The sequence below is a fragment of the Zeugodacus cucurbitae genome, chromosome 6 (genome assembly GCF_028554725.1).
Source record: "Zeugodacus cucurbitae isolate PBARC_wt_2022May chromosome 6, idZeuCucr1.2, whole genome shotgun sequence".
In the NCBI taxonomy this organism is placed as follows: Eukaryota; Metazoa; Arthropoda; class Insecta; order Diptera; family Tephritidae; genus Zeugodacus; species Zeugodacus cucurbitae.
In genome coordinates, this window is record NC_071671.1 from 37,236,266 (window position 1) to 37,255,910 (window position 19,645).

General features: G+C 35.8%; 2 protein-coding genes across 4 annotated transcripts in view; both read left to right on the forward strand.

Moving 5' to 3' along the window:
- LOC105217820 (putative phosphatidate phosphatase) overlaps nucleotides 1-11,511 on the forward strand; it is a 48,761-nt gene extending 37,250 nt beyond the window's left edge. Inside the window, exons 7-8 of the mRNA XM_011193042.3 lie at nucleotides 1-8,984; nucleotides 11,380-11,511. Coding sequence (XP_011191344.2) covers nucleotides 1-108 — 108 coding nt within the window. The 3' untranslated portion in view covers nucleotides 109-8,984; nucleotides 11,380-11,511. The remainder of the gene's footprint in view (nucleotides 8,985-11,379) is intronic.
- Nucleotides 8,570-19,645, forward strand: part of LOC105217818 (hillarin) — a 24,895-nt gene continuing 13,819 nt past the window's right edge. The window contains exon 1 of one of the 3 annotated variants that reach the window (XM_029043762.2): nucleotides 8,570-8,691. The gene's annotated coding sequence lies outside the window, so the exon portion shown is untranslated. Of the gene's footprint in view, nucleotides 8,743-19,645 lie in introns of all 3 variants that reach the window. The other 2 variants (XM_029043764.2, XM_029043763.2) reach the window with 2 other exon arrangements.

The following is a 19,645-nucleotide window of genomic DNA, read 5'->3' on the forward strand; positions in this document are numbered from 1 at the left end:
GCGAAATACGTCTCGGATTTGTTTCAGCGAAGATCCCCTCAACAATATCTGCTGCCCCGCACATCACAGGACGCACAACCACAGACGATAGCCACTAACGGGCATTAAGCCTAGGCTCTGCATCGAACAGTATTCGCCTTTTATACACAAACGTGTTTTAAACAATATTATTAAGGATATGTGTGTATGTCTTAGATGTGCATTGATATGTAAGTGATGATAGCGCCAATTCATTCAAAAACCCTTGTACTATTTATTCTTACCTAATACGTAATGATTGTTAACAACAATACAACAGTAAATATAAGTGTACTCGTATATTTAAACATATGATAAATTGGCGACAATAATGTGACGTAGTAGCTGTAAGAACGCTCGGTATTAAGTTAGATGTAAATATAAATGTATACTCATATATACTTACGTACATATGAAGTGGTACTTCAATGACCAATAATGCTGCACGAATCGCGAGTATTACAACCGTGGGTTCTACTCGAGTGATGAATTAAATGAATTTTACCATAGCGATCGGCTAATAACAATAACAATTTGTTTTAAATACGTAATAACCAACAATATTATGTGCTTTATACGTACAGACTTTAAGCAGTTCTAGTTGATTCGAAAACAAAATGTTGTGATTCGATTGCCTTAAAAGAAATATAAAAAAAAAGATTTTAAGAAAAACCATTTCAACAACAAGTTATTGAAGAAACAATCAGAGCTTAGAGCTTTCATGCACTTTCGCTATTAAAGTACAAAAGTAAGCGTTGTCAGAACTTCGCTGTTATATTTTAAAACTAGAAATAAATAAGAATTAATAATAATAAAAGTAAAGTATTAATATTATCCTAAATATTTGAATTTTATTCTTTAGAATGTTTTGAGTAATATACATTAGTGTGGGGCTCTTCTTCTGGCGTAGACACCGCTTACTCGTTTATAGCCGAGTCCACAACAGCGCGCCACCCATCTCTCCTTTTGGCAGTTTGGCGCCAAGGTCCTTCTCCACCTGGTCCTTCCATCGGAGTGGAGGTCTCCCTTTTCCTCGGCTTCCACCAGCGGTTACTGCATCGAACACTTTCAGAACTTTAGCATTTTCGTCCATTCGAACAACATGACCTAGCCAGCGTAGTCACTGTCTTTTTATTCGCTGAACTATGTCAATGTCGTCGTATAAATCGTACAGCTCATCGTTCCATCGTCTGCGGTACTCGCCGTTGCCAATGTTTGAGGGACCATAAATCTCCCGCAAATCTTTCTCTCGAAAACTCCTAGTGACACCTCATCGGATGTTGGCATCGTCCACGCTTCTGCACCATAAATTAGGACGGGAATGATGAGGGACTTGTAGAGTTTAGTTTTTGTACCTTCTCCGTTTATCTCTGGGGCTCGTACTATTTTTTCCAGCGTCAGGTTAAAGAAGTCACACGATAGTGAGTCACCCACCGCTTTGTTGTTCTTCAAGCGGGTAATTGCTACTCGAATTTCTTCATGGTCTGGTAATGGAACATCTGTTCCACCGTCACCGATTGAGGAATCGGATTCGCCATCTCCTTGTGTTGTACATTCACTGCCATTCAGCAGGTCGGAGTACTCAGTGTACTCTGGGCATCAACCACTAGCTCACCTTTAGGGGTCCTACAAGAGTGTGCTCCGGTCTTGAAACCTTCAGTTAGTCGCCGGATCTTTTCGTAAAATTTTCGAGCATTATCCCTGTCGGCCAGCTTGTCAAGCTGTTCATACTCACGCATTTCGGCCTCTTTCTTTTTTTGTCTACAAATGCGTATCGCTTCCCTCTTCAGCTCTCGGTATCTTTCCCATCTCGCTCGTGTTGCGGTCGATCGCAACATTGCGATGTTTTTTGTTTTCTCTCCACTGCGAGGCGACAATCCTCATCAAACCAGCTGTTTTTTTTTTTACTTTTCCGAAAGCCAATGGTTTCGGTTGCAGCTGTACGTAAGGAGCTTGGTGTGCCGTCCCACAGTTCCCTTATACCGAGAAGCTGATGAGTGCTCTCAGAGAGCAGGAGTGCAAGTCGAGTAGAAAATCGTTTCACTGTAGGTTGTGATTGCAGCTTCTCGATGTCTTCCTTGTGTTTGTTGACGTGCGCGCTTTGCTGCACAGATGCGAGTGCGTATCTTAGCTGCTACAAGATAGTGGTCCGAGTCGATGTTGGGACCACGGAGCGTACGCACATCAAAAACACTGGAGACATGTCGTCCATCTATCACAACATGATCGATCTGGTTGCATGTGATTCGATTTGGCGATGTTTCGTCATGGAGGCTGAATTTTCCGACTTTTGTGCCAAATACACCTTCTTTACCCATTCTAGCGGAGCACGATTTTGACATCGTGGCGGGGGCAGCGCTCATAGGTGCGTTCTAGTCACTCATCTTTGGTCACATCGTCCTTCTCTTCCGTCGGGGCTTGGGCGCTAATAAGCGAAATGTTGAAGAACCTCGCTTTGATGCGGATTGTGGTTAGACGTTCATCCACCGGGGTGAATGCCTCTATATGGCCGCTGTAGTAGATGTCACAAGGACCCACCGTTTTACGTCCTTGTCCCGTCCATCGCATATCTTGGATGGCGGTGATGTCAGCCTTTACTCTTACGAGGACATCAAGCAGCAGTGTACCAGTCGATGTGACCTCTCTTCTAACGATTCAGTATATAATACATACTTTTATACTCTCGCAACATGTTGCACAGTGAGTTTAATAGTTTTGTCGGCCTCGGTTGTTTGTAACACCTAAAACTAAACGAGTCAGAAATCGAGTTATTTGAAATCTGCATGCCTGCCTGCCCATCCTTCCATCTATACAAGTTGTAACATGAGTAAAAATTGAGATATTTGAATGAAATGGGCGAAACCTGCCCCTGCCACGGCCACAAAATGACTTATTTGGATGCATTTTTCTTTTGAAAGTTTACATGGCCCCGCCTCCTAGAAACATTTTTGTACATATCTAGTAAACTGCTAAAGCTATATCTACCAAACTTTCTGGTTTCATATCTTTTAGCCACTTCAGTATGCAGTCTAAAAATGGCCTACCTCCCATACAACTGTTATGTTGAAAACTACAAAAAGTGATTTAGTTCAGTAATGAAAAACACCAGAAGCCTTCAATGTCATGGTAAAAATGGAATTTTATACAAAATTTTAAAGGGGCGTCTTCGACCTTTTATGGGTCAAAATTGATACCTTGACCAATTTTTATGAAATACGGTTCATAATAGTGGTACTCATTTAACGTCGCAATTAAATAAAAATGGTAAATTTGCAATATGGCAACACAAGTTAAATGAGCGCTCTTTGGCAATATTGAGGCAATATCAGCTGATTGTGAATTAATTGTAAGCATCATGGATAATATGATACGAAACTCTTCTCTTTTGCTTGTTGAGAGAGCCCATGAACTCATTTTTGATGTTGGCAACAAAGCCAGATCATGGGCTACTGAACAGCTGACAGTCAAAATGACGAGCTACCACTAAGAATCCCGCAGAAATAAAAGCTTAAATGGTTCGTTTTTGTACGATAAGTTTTTTGTGATTTTTGAATTACTATTAACTTTTATTTAAATGGAGTTAATATGTGTATTTAAGAAACGGTGGCTATTTGTACGAAAGTAATATATGTACGTTCTTTAGCAGTGTTAAATGCCATTTACGTAAATACATATCTGGGTACAAATTTTCTCTTCAACTTTTAGAGAATATATTAAGGTGTTTATTTGTTTATAATATATAAATTAATATATGTGTTACTAAAATATTTGCAGTAAACTAAGCTACATTTTTGTTTATGTTGACTTATAATATGTACGATTTTTAAATATTAAAATATTTTATTATTTTTATGTGTAGATGTTTATTGTTTATCTTAAAATATATATTTATAAATGTATGTGTTGGCGTAATATTGGTTAAGAAGTCTCTATTAAGCGTAAATTGCGAACTAATAAATACACAAGAAATCGAATAAAAATCTCCTAACTTATGTTTTCCCCCAGTGGCACCACTGTCAAATGTTATTAAAAATGCGGACTTTCGCAGCTCTCTCTCGAATGAAAGAGTTTCGTATCATGTTATCTTTGTCATGAATGCCACTGAAAATGGTCTCGCGTATTTGCAATATAAAATAAATAAAATAAAATGTATGTAAAAATTAACAGCTGTTTTACGATATTACAATTTTGCGATGTAAATTCTTCCACAATTGACAAATTCATTAAATTCTCTACAACGGATCATATTTTTGTAACGGTTCACCGTATTTTTCAATATAGTCAAAACGGTTGACACTTTAAAATTAATTTTTTATACAATTCCGACACTTGTACTTCTGTTTGGTGCTGATTTTTCTTGTACTCATTTTTTCAATTTGCACATTTCTTTTGAATTTTTCGAAGTTATATTTATAACTCTGTTTTTACCACGATTTTATTTGATTTTTAACTCTTTCTACATATCTCTTCTTCATGTTGTTCGTTAAAACAAATCCCGGATGTTCGTTATTTAAGGTACTCCATTTACCCTACAAGCGGTACGTTACAAGCGGTTTTCGTTAAAACGAATAATCGTCATTTCGGAAAACTACTGTATTTTGGATATGATTGGTGGCAAAAATTGTTCGGTCCGGTGTCTTAAAAAAATTAAATAAAACATTGCCAGAGTATATAATGATGGTTACACCCAAACTTAACCCTTCTTTTCTTGTTCTAGTTAGAGTTCTATTTAACTGAATCACTCTATTACTTAAACAGTTATTCTAATAATCGGGTTGGAGTCGAATTAAACAAATCAGAGATCATCGAAATCGGTTCAATAGTTGTCTAAACATTGTTTATATTTTTTGCATTTTCACATTTTATCTCCAGAGAACTTATAATATAGAGAAGGTTCAATCAGAGAACTTATAATTTGACATTCTCTGTTATCTCCATTGAAAATGAGAATGAATAGAATTAAGACTATCAGGCATGAAATTGTAAATCGAGGTGTGATGAAATTCAATAGATTTGTTTCCGGTTCGAACTTAAAATCGAAACAGCTGATAGTCCAACAACTGATATTCAATAACAATTTTGTGTGAAATATTTTTGTGAATACGAGTGTTGCCCGACGCATTTTAAGAGATCACCCAAATCCCTTAGATATTCCAGAGTCAGTGTAAGTGCATACACATACATATGTATGCACATACATACGTATCAGCTGTATGCCTAATGTTAACAGGCAGTATATACAGATTCATTTCGGTCCACAGGATAAATAAAGAATCTTTTCAATTTTTATTAGCGATATAAGGCCACTAATGAAGTCAACGACCATAGCTGTTATGTTGAAATTAGCAGCTACGTTTAGATTTCTTGCGGAAGAAGGATTTCAGAGATACGGCACTTGAAAGAACTTTCCCACAACATATGACGCTTTCATAATTTAATTTTTTTTCATGGAAGAACTTGATGCAAAAAAGATTCATGATGAACCGGCCGTTCAGAAGCCGCCTATTGATTTTGCAAATATAAGGAAACAAATTGCAAATAATTTAATGCGAACAATTTAAGTTGTAGTGTTTATTATTTATTAAATATAGCAAATAAACTACAAAAACTAAACTAACTACGCTTTAATTATTAAATTATCCACATTATTCCAAAATCGCTATCAAATACAGTACTTTTCGGTTAATTGCACATCAAAATTTGCACAAATTTTCGTTTAATTAACCGGAGAATCAATTAACAGATACTCGCTTAATTGAACAATTTGTTCAATTAAAAGAATCCCGTTTGTTCAATTACAGGAATCACGCTTATTTGGACCATTTGGTGAATTAAGCTATTACGTGGGAATTTTTGTCTTATTAATTAGTACAATATTAAAATATTATGATTAAAATTTCAAGAATGTAAAACTTTAAACGGATTTATCTCAAAACTCGAATTTTGAAGTCAGTGGACACTATTTATTGAAAAGTTATGAAGTATTCTGTTGAAAAATTTTCACACATCTTTATTACAACTATTTTTCGAATCAGTATATGGCGAAAATTTGACCACAAAAGTTAGCTTTTTCTTCATTAACAACAAATATAAATTAAATAAATTTCAAATTTATATCTAAGATCTCTATGTATGTTGGAGAAATCTGCTAAGATCTCTATATTGTAGCCAAGCATTACAGCAAACAAGATCAATGAAGTGTATGAAAACTTTCAAAGTCCATTTCCGCGTCTTGAAAAATGGGCGATATGCCTCCATTAACTGATGACAAATATCCACGCCTCCCATCGATTTGTTGTATTCTCTTACCTATATCCTTGGGGCTGGAATTTCAACATACCTTTTTTCTTTTTTAACCCAGCGTTTAACATTGGGCCACAACCATATGCTGATGATGGCAGGATTACCGCTTTAGAATCTTTCCACTGCACCACGACAATATTGTCTTCGCTATGACAAAATTCTTCCATATCGCCCCTTTTCATTTGTTTTTCATTGGTGAGGTGGATATTTTTATTCTGTTTCTCATTATTGTCCCAGTGGCATAAATACCACGACTTAAAAGCGTCTGAAGAAGCGGTATTGTCGTAAAGTAGCGATAAAAAAAAAAACTTTTGAACCTTCTGGCAGTGTTTCAACCAAACGCAAAACGAAGGCTGGTCCTAGACCCAAGTTCGTATTCGAAAGTGGAGTCGTCTTTCCTTGATAGATTTCAAAATCAAGCACCAGACCTTCAGATGTTGTTAAGACTTCATTCTTCAATCCCACTCCTCTTGGTTTGTTAGGGAGACTTTGTCGAACAGGACAACGGCCAGTGAATGGGATCATTTGTTCGTCTATAGAATAATTATCGCCTGGCTTTCTGGGAAGGCTTCGACAAGCTGATCTAATAACTTCAATCAAAGGTTTTATTTTCCAAAAGACATTGGATTGTTTATCTTCTTCTGTTACTTCATTGGCGTCCACCACATGGAGACACATGCGCAAAAGAAGGAAACGATCGCGACTCATTGTATCAGCTTCAATAGGAAGTCTTGTTTTTTTCCCAGTACCGATTTCTCCGATTGTAGCCGCCAATGGTTTTCCTTTCGTAAGCATATGGTACCTGTTTGTGTACTCCACTACTCTTTTTAAAAAATCGTCATTGAAATAAGCAGAGAAATAATTTTTAGGAGACTCCAAAGTTACGTTAATTTCCGCAGATTGAGAAACACTCTCTTCCAATTGTATATCAAAAGGTCTTTTCCTCCAAATATCACGGCGATTGGCGTTTTCAGTGACATTTTGTGGTGTCTCCGTAGCGTTAATTTCATGATCATCTTCGTCACTTTGATCGTCTAAAGTTTCATCTCCCACAGAAGGTAGTTCCCAAATCGCATCTACAAGCTCGTCATCGCTACTAAAATCCTCTAAATCCGACTCCAATAGTGCACAAAGTATTTTGTCTTCAGGGAATTGCTCTAAATGCAAAAAAAAGATCATATTCATATTTCGTTAAATAAGTCCTGACACGCAAAATTGTATCACTTGAAACAAAACAGTCTAAAAAACACTTGAAGTTACAAAATAAATACTGAATGCCACTTTTTAATTAAAACTTGTTCTGTTTTGATTGAGATTACACATTTTTGATAATGATTTTCACTTTTTAAACAAGTCAAATAATTTATCATACTTACTCCTCCGACTCATTTTTGCAAATGATTGAAATGCAATATTAAAATAGCAAAATTCACCAAAACTAACGGACTCCGAAAACGGTCCGTTATGTTTTTTATTAAGCAAACAGCTCATACAATTGTGCTATTCAGGTCTCATTATAATAGGACAGATATTGAAAGAGATAATAAAATTTAAACGCACACGCACAATTGTGCGTACACGGTCGGAAAGGGTTATGTGAACAAAAATGTAGTACTCTCTTAGCAACTTTGTTGCGAGAGTATAAAAATAATAAACTCGTATATATAGTGTTGTCTTGAAAATTTCAAAGAAAGTACATTTTTTCTACCCACCCACAATTAATTTTTATATTAGTCTGTATTTTCTAGAAAAGTACACTGACAAAGCTTTAATTTAAAACGATAACAGAAAACACATGATCTAAATTTCTATTCCAGCGATTCTAACAGAATTTGTGAATTTTATTCATTAGTTTTAATAATTTCGGTTTGACTTTTTCAAGGGCGCTACTGTAGTCTTGCGTATTCATAGTTGGCAACGCAAGTGCACTGTGCTCCACACAATAGCATGCACACACTCCTATGGCCAATGGATGCATTCATACATAAATTCCTATTGGCACATACTCGCATTTACATACAGAGATACACATACATACATACGAGTTTATGTTGAAGCAGAGAAGGAAATGCCGAAAGAGCGGATGATCTCACCAATTTCATGCGGCGATGGCAATGCCTTTGTTGATCGTGGCTCAAACGCTACGCCGCTTCATCAAAGCGTTCGCACTCAGCTAAAACCCCTGGCTTCGATTGACCAAAGTGAGAGTTGGAGCAGGTTTTATGCTTGCCTTGAGCGCGAAAAGATAGTTTCGTTTGGGAAGTTGCCGTGTGAACGTCGCGAAGCGGATTGAACCGAATTCGAGAAATAGAAACAAACGGATTAATGTGGTGTGCATATTCTTGTTATTAATGCAAAGCTACCAACTGAGTAATTATTCAAATTATTCAAATAACCGTTTCAACACTCGATTTCTTTACCGTATGTTAACTATTCGTTTATTTTGGTCATTCGGTGATTGTGCACACAAGTGGTGAATGCGCAGAGATTCTCCTGCTCATTGATAATCTGCACACCAACACAACTCAAAGTTCATGTACGCACACAGGGACAGAAATGCACTTGTGCAGCTAAGAGGAGAAAGAAAACGAATGGTGTAGAAAATAAATACGAAAAAAAACTAGCAAAAAATTATAAGCCGAACTGAACAGAAAACTCGAAAAGTCAGTTGAAAACAACATGCAACACAAACAAACACGCATATGTACATACATACATAAGAAAGTACTCCCTGTAGCGAGAAATTACGTCCGTCTGAGTCCTGAGTACATCGAAAAGAATGAGTATCAGACCTTAAATTGTGTTAAATATTCGGCATATAGCTTGTAAAGTGGCCAGTGACCAGCGCATACTTTCGCACATGAGTATTTATAGCGCATATTTGCTTTAACTGGGCGCCACGAAATTGCTATGAATATCTGGAGTATCCGTCAAAACTCACACGCCTATTGAGTCGCTTCACTGCATGCGACTGTGAATTGAAATTGCCATCGAACTGTGAGTCGAGTGCACATATACACCCCTCGAAATTAACAAAACACAACACAAGTTTGGACACAATTCATTTATCTGTTGGGTTAATGAATGTGTATGAAAAAAATATTCATAAAATAATAAAAAACTGACGTAGTTGTTGCACTTGTTTTATAGTCTTATTACTAGCCTTATATCTATGTACATATGTATGCATAACTACATATCTGTCCCCTCTCATACTTACGTACATTTTTATGCATTTTATTTTTTAATTTGTGAAGAACGCTAAATGAAGAAGAAACAGACTTCAACACAGTTAACAAAAGGGAAAAATTGTGCTACTGATAAGCCGAGACAGAGTTGTAATTATAATTGGGGAACTTGCTGCATTCGCACAGACTTTCGTCAGCCGTGTGAAGTTTCCCAAGACTACCAGCTGTCCCATTGTCCCGTACGACAAATGCCTGCCATGAGCTCTGTATATGCTGAAGGGTGGCCTGTCTGTCATATGAGTGAAAAATAAAGACGAAAGAAAAACGAAATAGGTCACAATTTCCAAAAGTGTTAATGCTCTTCCATCAAAACAGATCCACGAATGCATGGGTGCCTTAGAAATGAACACAAAATGTTAGACTCATAAACCAAACTAATACCGAACATCCCAAATTTAAGCTCTTGCATGAACAATTTTGACGAATGTTGCTATTTATATAACGAAACTCCTTCAAGCGTATCTTTTAAAAGGGACCTTTTTTGTCTACTAAAATTATTGAAAATTGTAGCTTCTGCCACTTACTATATTGTTGCTGAGGCACATCTCTGAGCTCTATTCAACTATACTCACATCTAATAGTAAACCACTTCAGATCTAGCAGAAGTAGCAACACCAATTTTATTTTTCTATAATTGGTACATACATTACCAATTTTGTCTAATTGGATTTTAGAGATGAGTTTCTAGTTAAAAACTGGTAAATGTCTTCACTAATTTGATTCTTTGGTACAGGGATATGCTCATTTGGGGTTCGAAATTTTCACGGAAGCAACGTCGGAAATGCATATCGAAAACCAACGGCATTGTGATTCTCCGAAAATTTCGAATTTTCGAACATAACAAAACATCAGAGCTAGCCTCAAACCAAAAAGCGAACATTTTCCCAAAAGCGACGAATGCAATAAATTATAATTACAACCAAACCATGGAGTGTATGTGTGTGTACCGAGGTTGTTGTAATTTCTCTTGATTAGCGGAGTCATCATCATCTTAATGCTGACTGTTTTTAGTGGTATGAAAGCGCATACATACGCACTCTAAAAATTCAAGTCACTTTTTAACACATTAATGTGTGTTTGTATGTACGTAGCAAAAGTGGAAAGCGTAGCATATTCACAACTCCACCTATGCATACATACATCTACATATGTATGTATAGGTATGTGTTTGTGTAGATTTGGGCATGCGTTTAATAATGTTGTGTGAAGTGTGTGCGAGGTTGTGCAAGACGATTTAGCTTGCGAATAAATATATATATAAATATCGTACACACAGTCGCAAGCACACAAACACATGTGTTAAAATATAAAAAATAGAAAAAAGTAATCACGAAAATACACATACACTCGCACATATATACAATAAATGATATTTCGAAGTTGCTCCTCTTGTGTGAATTATCAATGCTGTGCCACTGACTACTATGACTATGCTTACATAAACCATGTACTGGTATGGTATGTAAATACATGAAATTCAGTGACGAGTTCATAACAAGCGAAAAGCGAATACAATCTGAACGGTTAAGGTTGAACTTAGGATTGCCACGGCCGTTGCTCCCACCGCTGGGCCAAGATGTAATGCCTCGTACGGTTGGGATCCCATCCCTTGGGACTTCAAGAACGCAGAGTTCTCATAACCCCGTTGACTCCCATATGTTTATATGTATGTACATGTGTGTGTTTGTTTGTGCACCGTTACAGAGAAATGGGCACACAAAAGTGAAAGATCGTCGCAAATGTTGTTGCACTTATTGTGTGTGGTTTTTGTAATTATAGCTATTTCGTATTGTCTCGGTTAATTTTGCAGTGTTTAATGCACCTGGAGTTTCTAATATGTTCAATAATTAAAATAAATGTGTAATTTGTCATTAACTGTAACATCTCTCTGCTGACAGGCGCCTCTGCGGTGTTTTTGCATCTCAGTCAATCTTATAGATAATTCTCTATTGAAAGTAAGTAAAAAATTAATATTCAATTGCTCGGTGTAGTATTTAAAATTAATGTTTAATCGAAATGTATTCTCCATCATAATTTGGCTTGTCAAGAGATTAGAAATTGAATGAATGATAGTGGTACTAAGAATCAAATCCTTCACATCCTTAAATAAAAGTACCGGAATTAAAATTTTATAATGTTAGACAAACCTTTTGAGTAACATCAATAAAACTGCTTTTTGCATACTAGAATTGTTCGTGGACAGGCTTCATGTCTGATTGGATAAGCTCAGAGCTTGTGTAGCTTGTATAGCGTGTATAATTTAATTGAGTTAATTTTATAAGGACTAACTCACATTTGTGCATTTCTTCTAAAATATTTAGAAAAATAGTTTCACCAATTATAAAAAATCGTAACACCGTAATATCCAACTTATTCGGAGAGTCCTATTAACCCCCTTATGCATCATAGATATTATTATGACATTACTATCATAGATTTGTTTAGTGTTTTTTTCGTCGAGAGAGGACTCTACGCCTACTACCGACATGGTTTTATGCGGTTATGCTAGTCAAAAGAAAAACTAAAGGTTCTCCAAACACAAACGCTTTCATACTGTCAATCCAATTTTCGAATACCGAATATTTTGTCAATTTGGCATTAGCACTTGGAATAATTTAATTCCGATAGGTTGCGCCAGAGTCGGTCTGATGACAAGAGCCGAAATTAATATTCGATTTGACTCTTGTTGGCAATAAATATATTAGCGATTTAAAAGAAACTACACTTGCAATACTTACCTCGTTAAGTCTCTGCAGAATCGAATTATAACAAAATCTGATATACGTAAATGGCACGTTGTCGTTTATGCCAAGCCTTTGATGCAATAAAAAACTTCATTTTAGCTTGTGATGAGAAGCTAAAACATCGTGTCTGATGTGTGAAAACTTCCATAATTTAATATTTCAGAAAATTAATCGTCAATTATTCGCCGAACTTGCAGTATAAGCGATCATTTGACGCCTGATCTACTAGATACATTACTTAGATAATAGCAAAATTATCAATCGTAGCAGCCTTTGTAGAATACAATAACAAAACAAAGCCAATCAAAATGACCTTTTAAGTAATATCTAATAAATAAATCAGGCTGCATCTTTCCGTTTACTATGTAGACCTAGATATTTATATTTATCATCTAAAAAGCCTCGATTTTGACGTTAGGAAGTGGGTTTTCAAATGAACAAATAGTGCATATATTTCGAAATCTTATTTTTATTAGCTTTATAACTGGTTTTTAACTTAAACAAAGCAAAGTTTTGTAAACAAAAATATGTACATCCAGTTCCAATACAGATATGTATTTCAAAATGCAGCTGAAGTAGTTTTCTACTTTAAAATATTTTACATTGCTGACTTGCTAAGGTCTCTGCTTTTGTTCATATTAGGTCGTATTGAGTTAAAATTTGTGCAATAGCTTAGAGATACAACGCCAACTTATGCATATGTATTCATATATGTACATATATACATACATATGTATGGATGTGTAAACACAAATGCTCACTGTGGCATTGGGTAATATGAGGTTTCAAGAGTAAATATTTGAAATTGTTATTGTTATATTGACTGTTAAAATTACATGGCAGGAAACTCATTGCTACCCTTTATCTGGATCGAACGGTGTTCAAATTATTTTTGAGTTGGAAACTGTTATTAACAATCTATTTTTATTATGTAATACAATTTATGAATATAGTTAATTGATGGAAAAACAAACGAACTTTTATTAACTGCTTTCATCAACTTTTGCTACTTTATTATAATTATGGGTTTAACATAAAAATATAGGGTAGATATTATTTTAACTTTACTTGACAACATTTGCTATGTTGCAAATAGAGTAAAAAGTATCAAAGCGTCGGTTTATAGCAATCGGGAATCTCAGGGTTGCAGTCAGTTATTGAGCGGCATTGTTATTTAAGATTTTAGATTTTATATATTTGAATTTACAATAAAACTTACGTTTTTATTTTTTTACATGTTGTGAGCACGTTTCGGCAATAAAGCGGCCAATACACTACACCAGCATGCTGGCGCAATCAACTGATGGTGCATACACTACACTAGCATGTTGGTGCAATATTCATTTTTTTACAAATTGTACATGGAAAAGGTCGTTATGCATAGAGACAAAAAATTAGTGCGGATACGTTTATTTCTTCACAACTATTTCCCTGTCTGCCTAAAGATCTATTCCTTTTAATTTTTCAAACATAATCTTCTAGCACTTGTATTTTATTTCGTGGCTATAATTTTCCTCACTCATAATTTCCCATAAGCACGGCATTGATTCATATAAATCTATAAATTCTTCCCAAACATTCTTGAAAATTCCAATTAAATTTGGTAAATTCACCATTCACTACGTCAGCATGTTTTTGCAAACAGAAAAATATCTAAATCGTTTTAGTTTTGATCCAGCAGATTGTGCAATCACACCTCAAGTACATACACGATCAATCTGCTGGCATCATCAGGTGATTGCGCCAACATGCTGGTGTAGTGTATTGGGCGCTTAAGTTGAACAGTATTACACCCAATAAATAAATTTTAAAAACATTCCTCAAGATCATATGCGTATTTCCTACGGGGGTTTTTCATTGTAAAACACATATAATAACCGTAAACTAGATTAAGATATTGTTAACAGATTTCCGTGTTGTTTTTTATTTTTTGTTGTGCCCCTATTATTCCGTTACGAAACAAAAATTTTATTGTTCAGTGTTTCCATACAAAATGCCAATCGCCCATTAGAAATATGTGAATCAATAAAATATTACTCAACCAAAATAAAAACAAAATTTAAGGCGAAAAAGCAAGAGCTTAAGTTCACTGAATTTTATATGGTTGTTTTTGAAACATAATTTTTATAGATATTCGACCAAATTATTCTATATAACCTTACCTTATTACAACTATGCCTATTTATTTTGCTTTACACTATATGAAATATACGAATGGATTCTAATAATTCCACTAATTTGTTAATAATAATCTTATCATCTTACTACGGCATACATACATACTTTTATAAACATTCAAATGTGTGAACATAATCACTTAAATGCAAATTTAAAGACGAAACATGAATTGCTTTTGCCAATACCGATAACTTTCGTTTGACGCTTTCATTAGCCACTCTCTGGCAGCGATAATGGCACATTGAGTTGAGACGCCGCCAATCTTCAAACTCGCTTTTCACTCATTTCTCATTTCAAACACATTCACTTCATAAATTCGTATTGTCACTTTCAACTTGTCAGTTTCCAAAATTTACATACGGTATTTCGCCGAGATTCGGCTCCAAAGGTATTTTAATAATACATATACATACATATCTTGTATTCATATATGACAAAATAATGTATTCAGAGGCAAATCAAGCGTAAAACAATTCATAAAGATGTAAGGATCATTAACATTGCATTGATCAATTGGAAAATCTCGTAAATCAATTCAGCCATAGACAAGGGCTGACGATCTTGATAGCATATTTTAGTCATAAGTAGTCCTAAGAGCAGAGTCAAGTTCCAACTTAAATAAAGTTGAAGTTCGATGACAATAAATGTCTATATTTGACAGAGCCTCTAAAAAAATTTTAATTTCTCTTCAAATGAACCCGATTATGGAAAAGATTTTTTGTCTACTTTGAGAACTGAGGATTTTACTTATTACGAATAATGAAAGTTGCAGAAGTGACTGAAGGAAATTGGGCAGTGAATGAAAGGAGAATACTGTAAACTAAACTGCCTCACACACGTATCAACAAATAAAGCGCGTTTGACCAATAGACCAAGAAAAGCAAATACTCAATTTCGTTGGAATTCGAAAGAAGCTGGAAGATTCGTTAGCGCTCGGATTCTTTCAGCGAAATATTTTTTACTAACTTTGTTTGAAACCTGTTTCTGTTGCTAAATACAACCGCGCTCTGGTGAAACCGGCACCAGTAGTCACTACAACAACATTAGGAGCACCGGCAGCAGCAGCAATAACAACAGTAATAGTACAGCAGTTCGACCATTTAGACTGCATATTGTGGCATAAATGATTCTGTGATGCCGGACTGCGAGACAAAACAGTGCGGTAATGACCTCCGAATATGTGCCCATTCATTCACACACTAGTAGCATGACTTACTCGCCATTCATACAAGTATACGCACAGGTCTATGCATATACCGAGGTATGGGACTGCAAATGTTACTGTTTACTGTGGCTATTTACTTTCGCATACTCCCAAACTGACTCGCTTCTGCCTACTAATAAATGTATATGCATAGAACTATGAATATTTTTTAGACGACAGTGGAAAATGTGCGCATCTTAGACAACGCTTTGATTGTTCTGCAAAATACGAAGAGAAGATGCGTGAGAAGGGAGCTCTAGGTCATCCGTCCATTTGAAGTATTTACATACTAAATTTTTTCTGCGAACTTAAATACTTATAATCGTCTCCTTTTATTTGTTTGAATAACTTCTGTTTTACGCTGTAATGAATGTAGCAAGTTTGCGACTTAAGTCTTTTGTTATTCAGTGAAATTCGATTACTCTCGACGGCTTATTGGATAAAATCAAAAAATTATAAAAGAAAAACAGAATTTCAAGCATTGTTGATTATAAAAAAATCAAAATTTCCGTAACTATGTGGAAATTAGAACTCATATAAAAATGAACTAAACAACGATGGTAATAAAGAATCATAGAGTCTTTGATTATCTAGATCATTGTGCTGTAATCCAATGGTAAGAAGACTTAAGGATCTTGTGTTTTAATCCAATGTTATCATAGAATTGAAGCCATCACCGCTAAGTCTTGACGATATTATGAACGAAATCAGGGTAGTACAATAATAATCCCGATTTCGTTTTCAAAATTTTATATTTTATCATGTAAGACTCTATTTGGCGATGTTTATGTGACCTCGGAAGCAGAACCTTTGAATTTACTCTTAGAAAACGTTGATTTGGCCGAAAAGTAAACATTCACATTAATTGTAAAATTTTTGTATATCTTCTCTATTCAATTTCAATTCCTTACACAAATAAGCCATCTCCTTAACAGATGATTTTTATTAAGCCCATGATAAGATGATTAGTTAATCGGCTGACTTAAGCCTTTATTATAGAAAAGCGTAGATTCGTAAAAGATTTTGGCTTTAAATCGACTTCTGGTTTTTAGTTATCTCAGTACTCAGTTTTTAGAAAATCATATACTTAAGATTGCTGCTTTTTTGCATAATGGACTTAGTACATGTGCTAATAAGTAGTGGCTGACCTTCGGAATTACTACTCTAAGTGGCCGTGTTTCCAAGACTGATGTCACCACTATGTTAATATTCGAAAACTTATGTGAAAAGAAAAAGATGCCGCTAGCTAATCGATATTGCTTTTTATAGTCAGATGAAAAATAACGAATTTAAAAAAATATTAATATACACTGTTGTGAACACTTTGTATACAATACTTGAATCCCAATTTAGCTATTGGCCTACCACGCATTTAGGTGAAATATGGCAAGCGTTGGTCAAGAGAAATACATGTCATTTGTTTATACAAAATGTCCCCGCCCCCAGCCATAACTGTGTACACATATGATAATACATTCAATTTAGATAAGTTTGCCTTCGACAAACATAATTTTTGTTCAATAAATTCGTTAATACGACACACTATAGTAAGTATAAAAATCAGAACACAACCAGACATTAAGAAATTCAGATTTTGCTCATAATATATAAATTACAGCATGTAGTGTTCTCAAAAATTGCAATTTCTTATTATGAATAAATTGAGGAGTGATTTTTCAAAAGGGTATATTTACATTTTTTTAACTAAGTATTAGTGCTAATATACACAACTTCGTCATTTGGATTATGATCTGAACGAGATAAATTCCAAGTAAACAAGCCTTAAATGTGAGCGTCCGTTTCAATCGGGGATATTTTCATCCATAAAAATGTTGTTTTGTCCTTGTTGTTTTTTCCTAACATAAAATGATATTTACAAATTAATTATTTATAGTGTGTGTTTACCCTTCCCAAAACGCAAATTTTACTTTTCTCAGTGTTTTATTTCTCAAAACTTATTTGTATAGGATCTCGGCCTAAAGTGCATTTTTTATTTTGCTGCCCCTAATTTCGAGAGGATTTTAACGACTTTATTTGAAAAAACCGTAGAAGATCGAAATAGTGGCGGTAGAAATGATATAACTGCAAAAAGAACACGATAATACAATATTATGTTATTGAAAAAGGGAATATTTATATCATAGTACAAAACTTACATTTACAAAAAAGTGCACAACAAATGGGGATATTATAATATTAAATTTCCGTGTCAAATTTAATTGTGCAGCTCTAAGTGATATTTTTACCAAATTGTGTAGTTGGAACAATGTAATGACATATAAATGGTACTATACCACATCACAATAATGCTAAGTACCTAGAAATCACCCTAGATGCTAAGCTTCGCTGGAAAGAGCATGTCAAAAAAAAAGGTGCGGACTTGATTTAAAATATGCTAAGTTTTACCATCTGGTCGGTAGGAGATCCACGCTTTCAATCGCAAACAAGCTGTTTATATATAATCAAGTACTAAATCCAATTTGGCCCTATGGAGCTCAACTATGGAGTTGCTCAAGTCAAAACTGTATTGCCTGCATTCAGCGCTTCCAAAATAAGGTACTAAGAAGTATAGTATGCTCCTTGGTATGTTAGATTATATATAATGCTCCTTGGTATGTTAGATCTGCTGACCTTCACCATGATCTTGGTGTGAATTCAGTAGTAAACGAAATAACCAAACTTGCAAAGACTCACGAAATAAGGCTTATACAGCATGTAAATGAAGAAAACCGACTGAAACGTAAGAGGCTTTCAGACTTAGCAAGGCAACTGTAGCAGCAAATGAATTTCTCTAACATTTGTATGTGATTGGCGTTCAACCGTTTAGCCGGTTATAGCCGAATCGATGAGAGCTCGCCACTCCTCTCTTTCCTTCGCAGTTCAGCGCTAGTTGGAGATTCCAAGTGTAACCAGGTCGCTCTCCACCTGGTCCCTTCAATGGAGGGGAGGCCTTCCCCTTCCTCGGCTTCCTCCGGCGGGTACTGCATCGAACACTTTCAGAACTGGAGTGTTTTCGTCCATTCGGACAACATGACCTAGCCAGCGTAGCCGCTGTCTTTTTATTCGCTGAACTATGTCAATGTCGTCATATAACTCATACAGCTCATCGTTCCATCGTCTGCGGTATTCGCCGTTGCCAGTGTTCTGAGGACCATAAACTCGAAAACTCCTAGTGTCGTCTCTTCTGATGTTGACATCGTCCAAGCTTCTGCACCATAAAGCAGGACGGGAATGATAAGCGACTTGTAGAGTTTGATTTTGGTTCGTCGAGAGAGGACTTTACTGTTTAATTGCCTACTCAGTCCAAAGTAGCACCTGTTGGCAAGAGCGATTCTGCGCTGAGTTTCGAGGGTGACATTGTTGGTGTTGTTGATACTGGTTCCCAGATATACGAAATTATCTACAACTTCGAAGTTATGACTGTCAACAGTGACGTGGGAGCCAAGACGCGAGTGCGCCGACTGTTTGCTTGATGACAGGAGATATTTCGTCTTGTCCTCATTCACCTCCAGACCTATTCGCCTCCTTATCCATGCGGGAAAAAGCAGAACAAACGGCGGGGTTGTTGCTTTCGATGATATCAATATCATCGGCGTACGCCAGCAGCTATACATTCTTGTAGAAGATTGTACCTTCTCTATTTAGCTCTGCAGCTCGTATTATGTTTTCCAACATCAAGTTAAAGAAGTCGCACGATAGGGAGTCACCTTGTCTGAAACCTCGTTTGGTATCGAACGGCTCGGATAGGTCCTTCCCAATCATGACGGAGCTTTTGGTGTTACTTAACGTCAATTTACACAGCCGTATTTTTTTTGCGGGGATACCAAATTCAGACATCTCCTTTTCGTGCAGTCGAAAGCAGCTTTAAAATCGACAAAAAGGAGCTGTGTCGATCCTCTTTTCACTGGTCTTCTCCAAGATTTGGCGCATGGTGAATATCTGGTCCATGG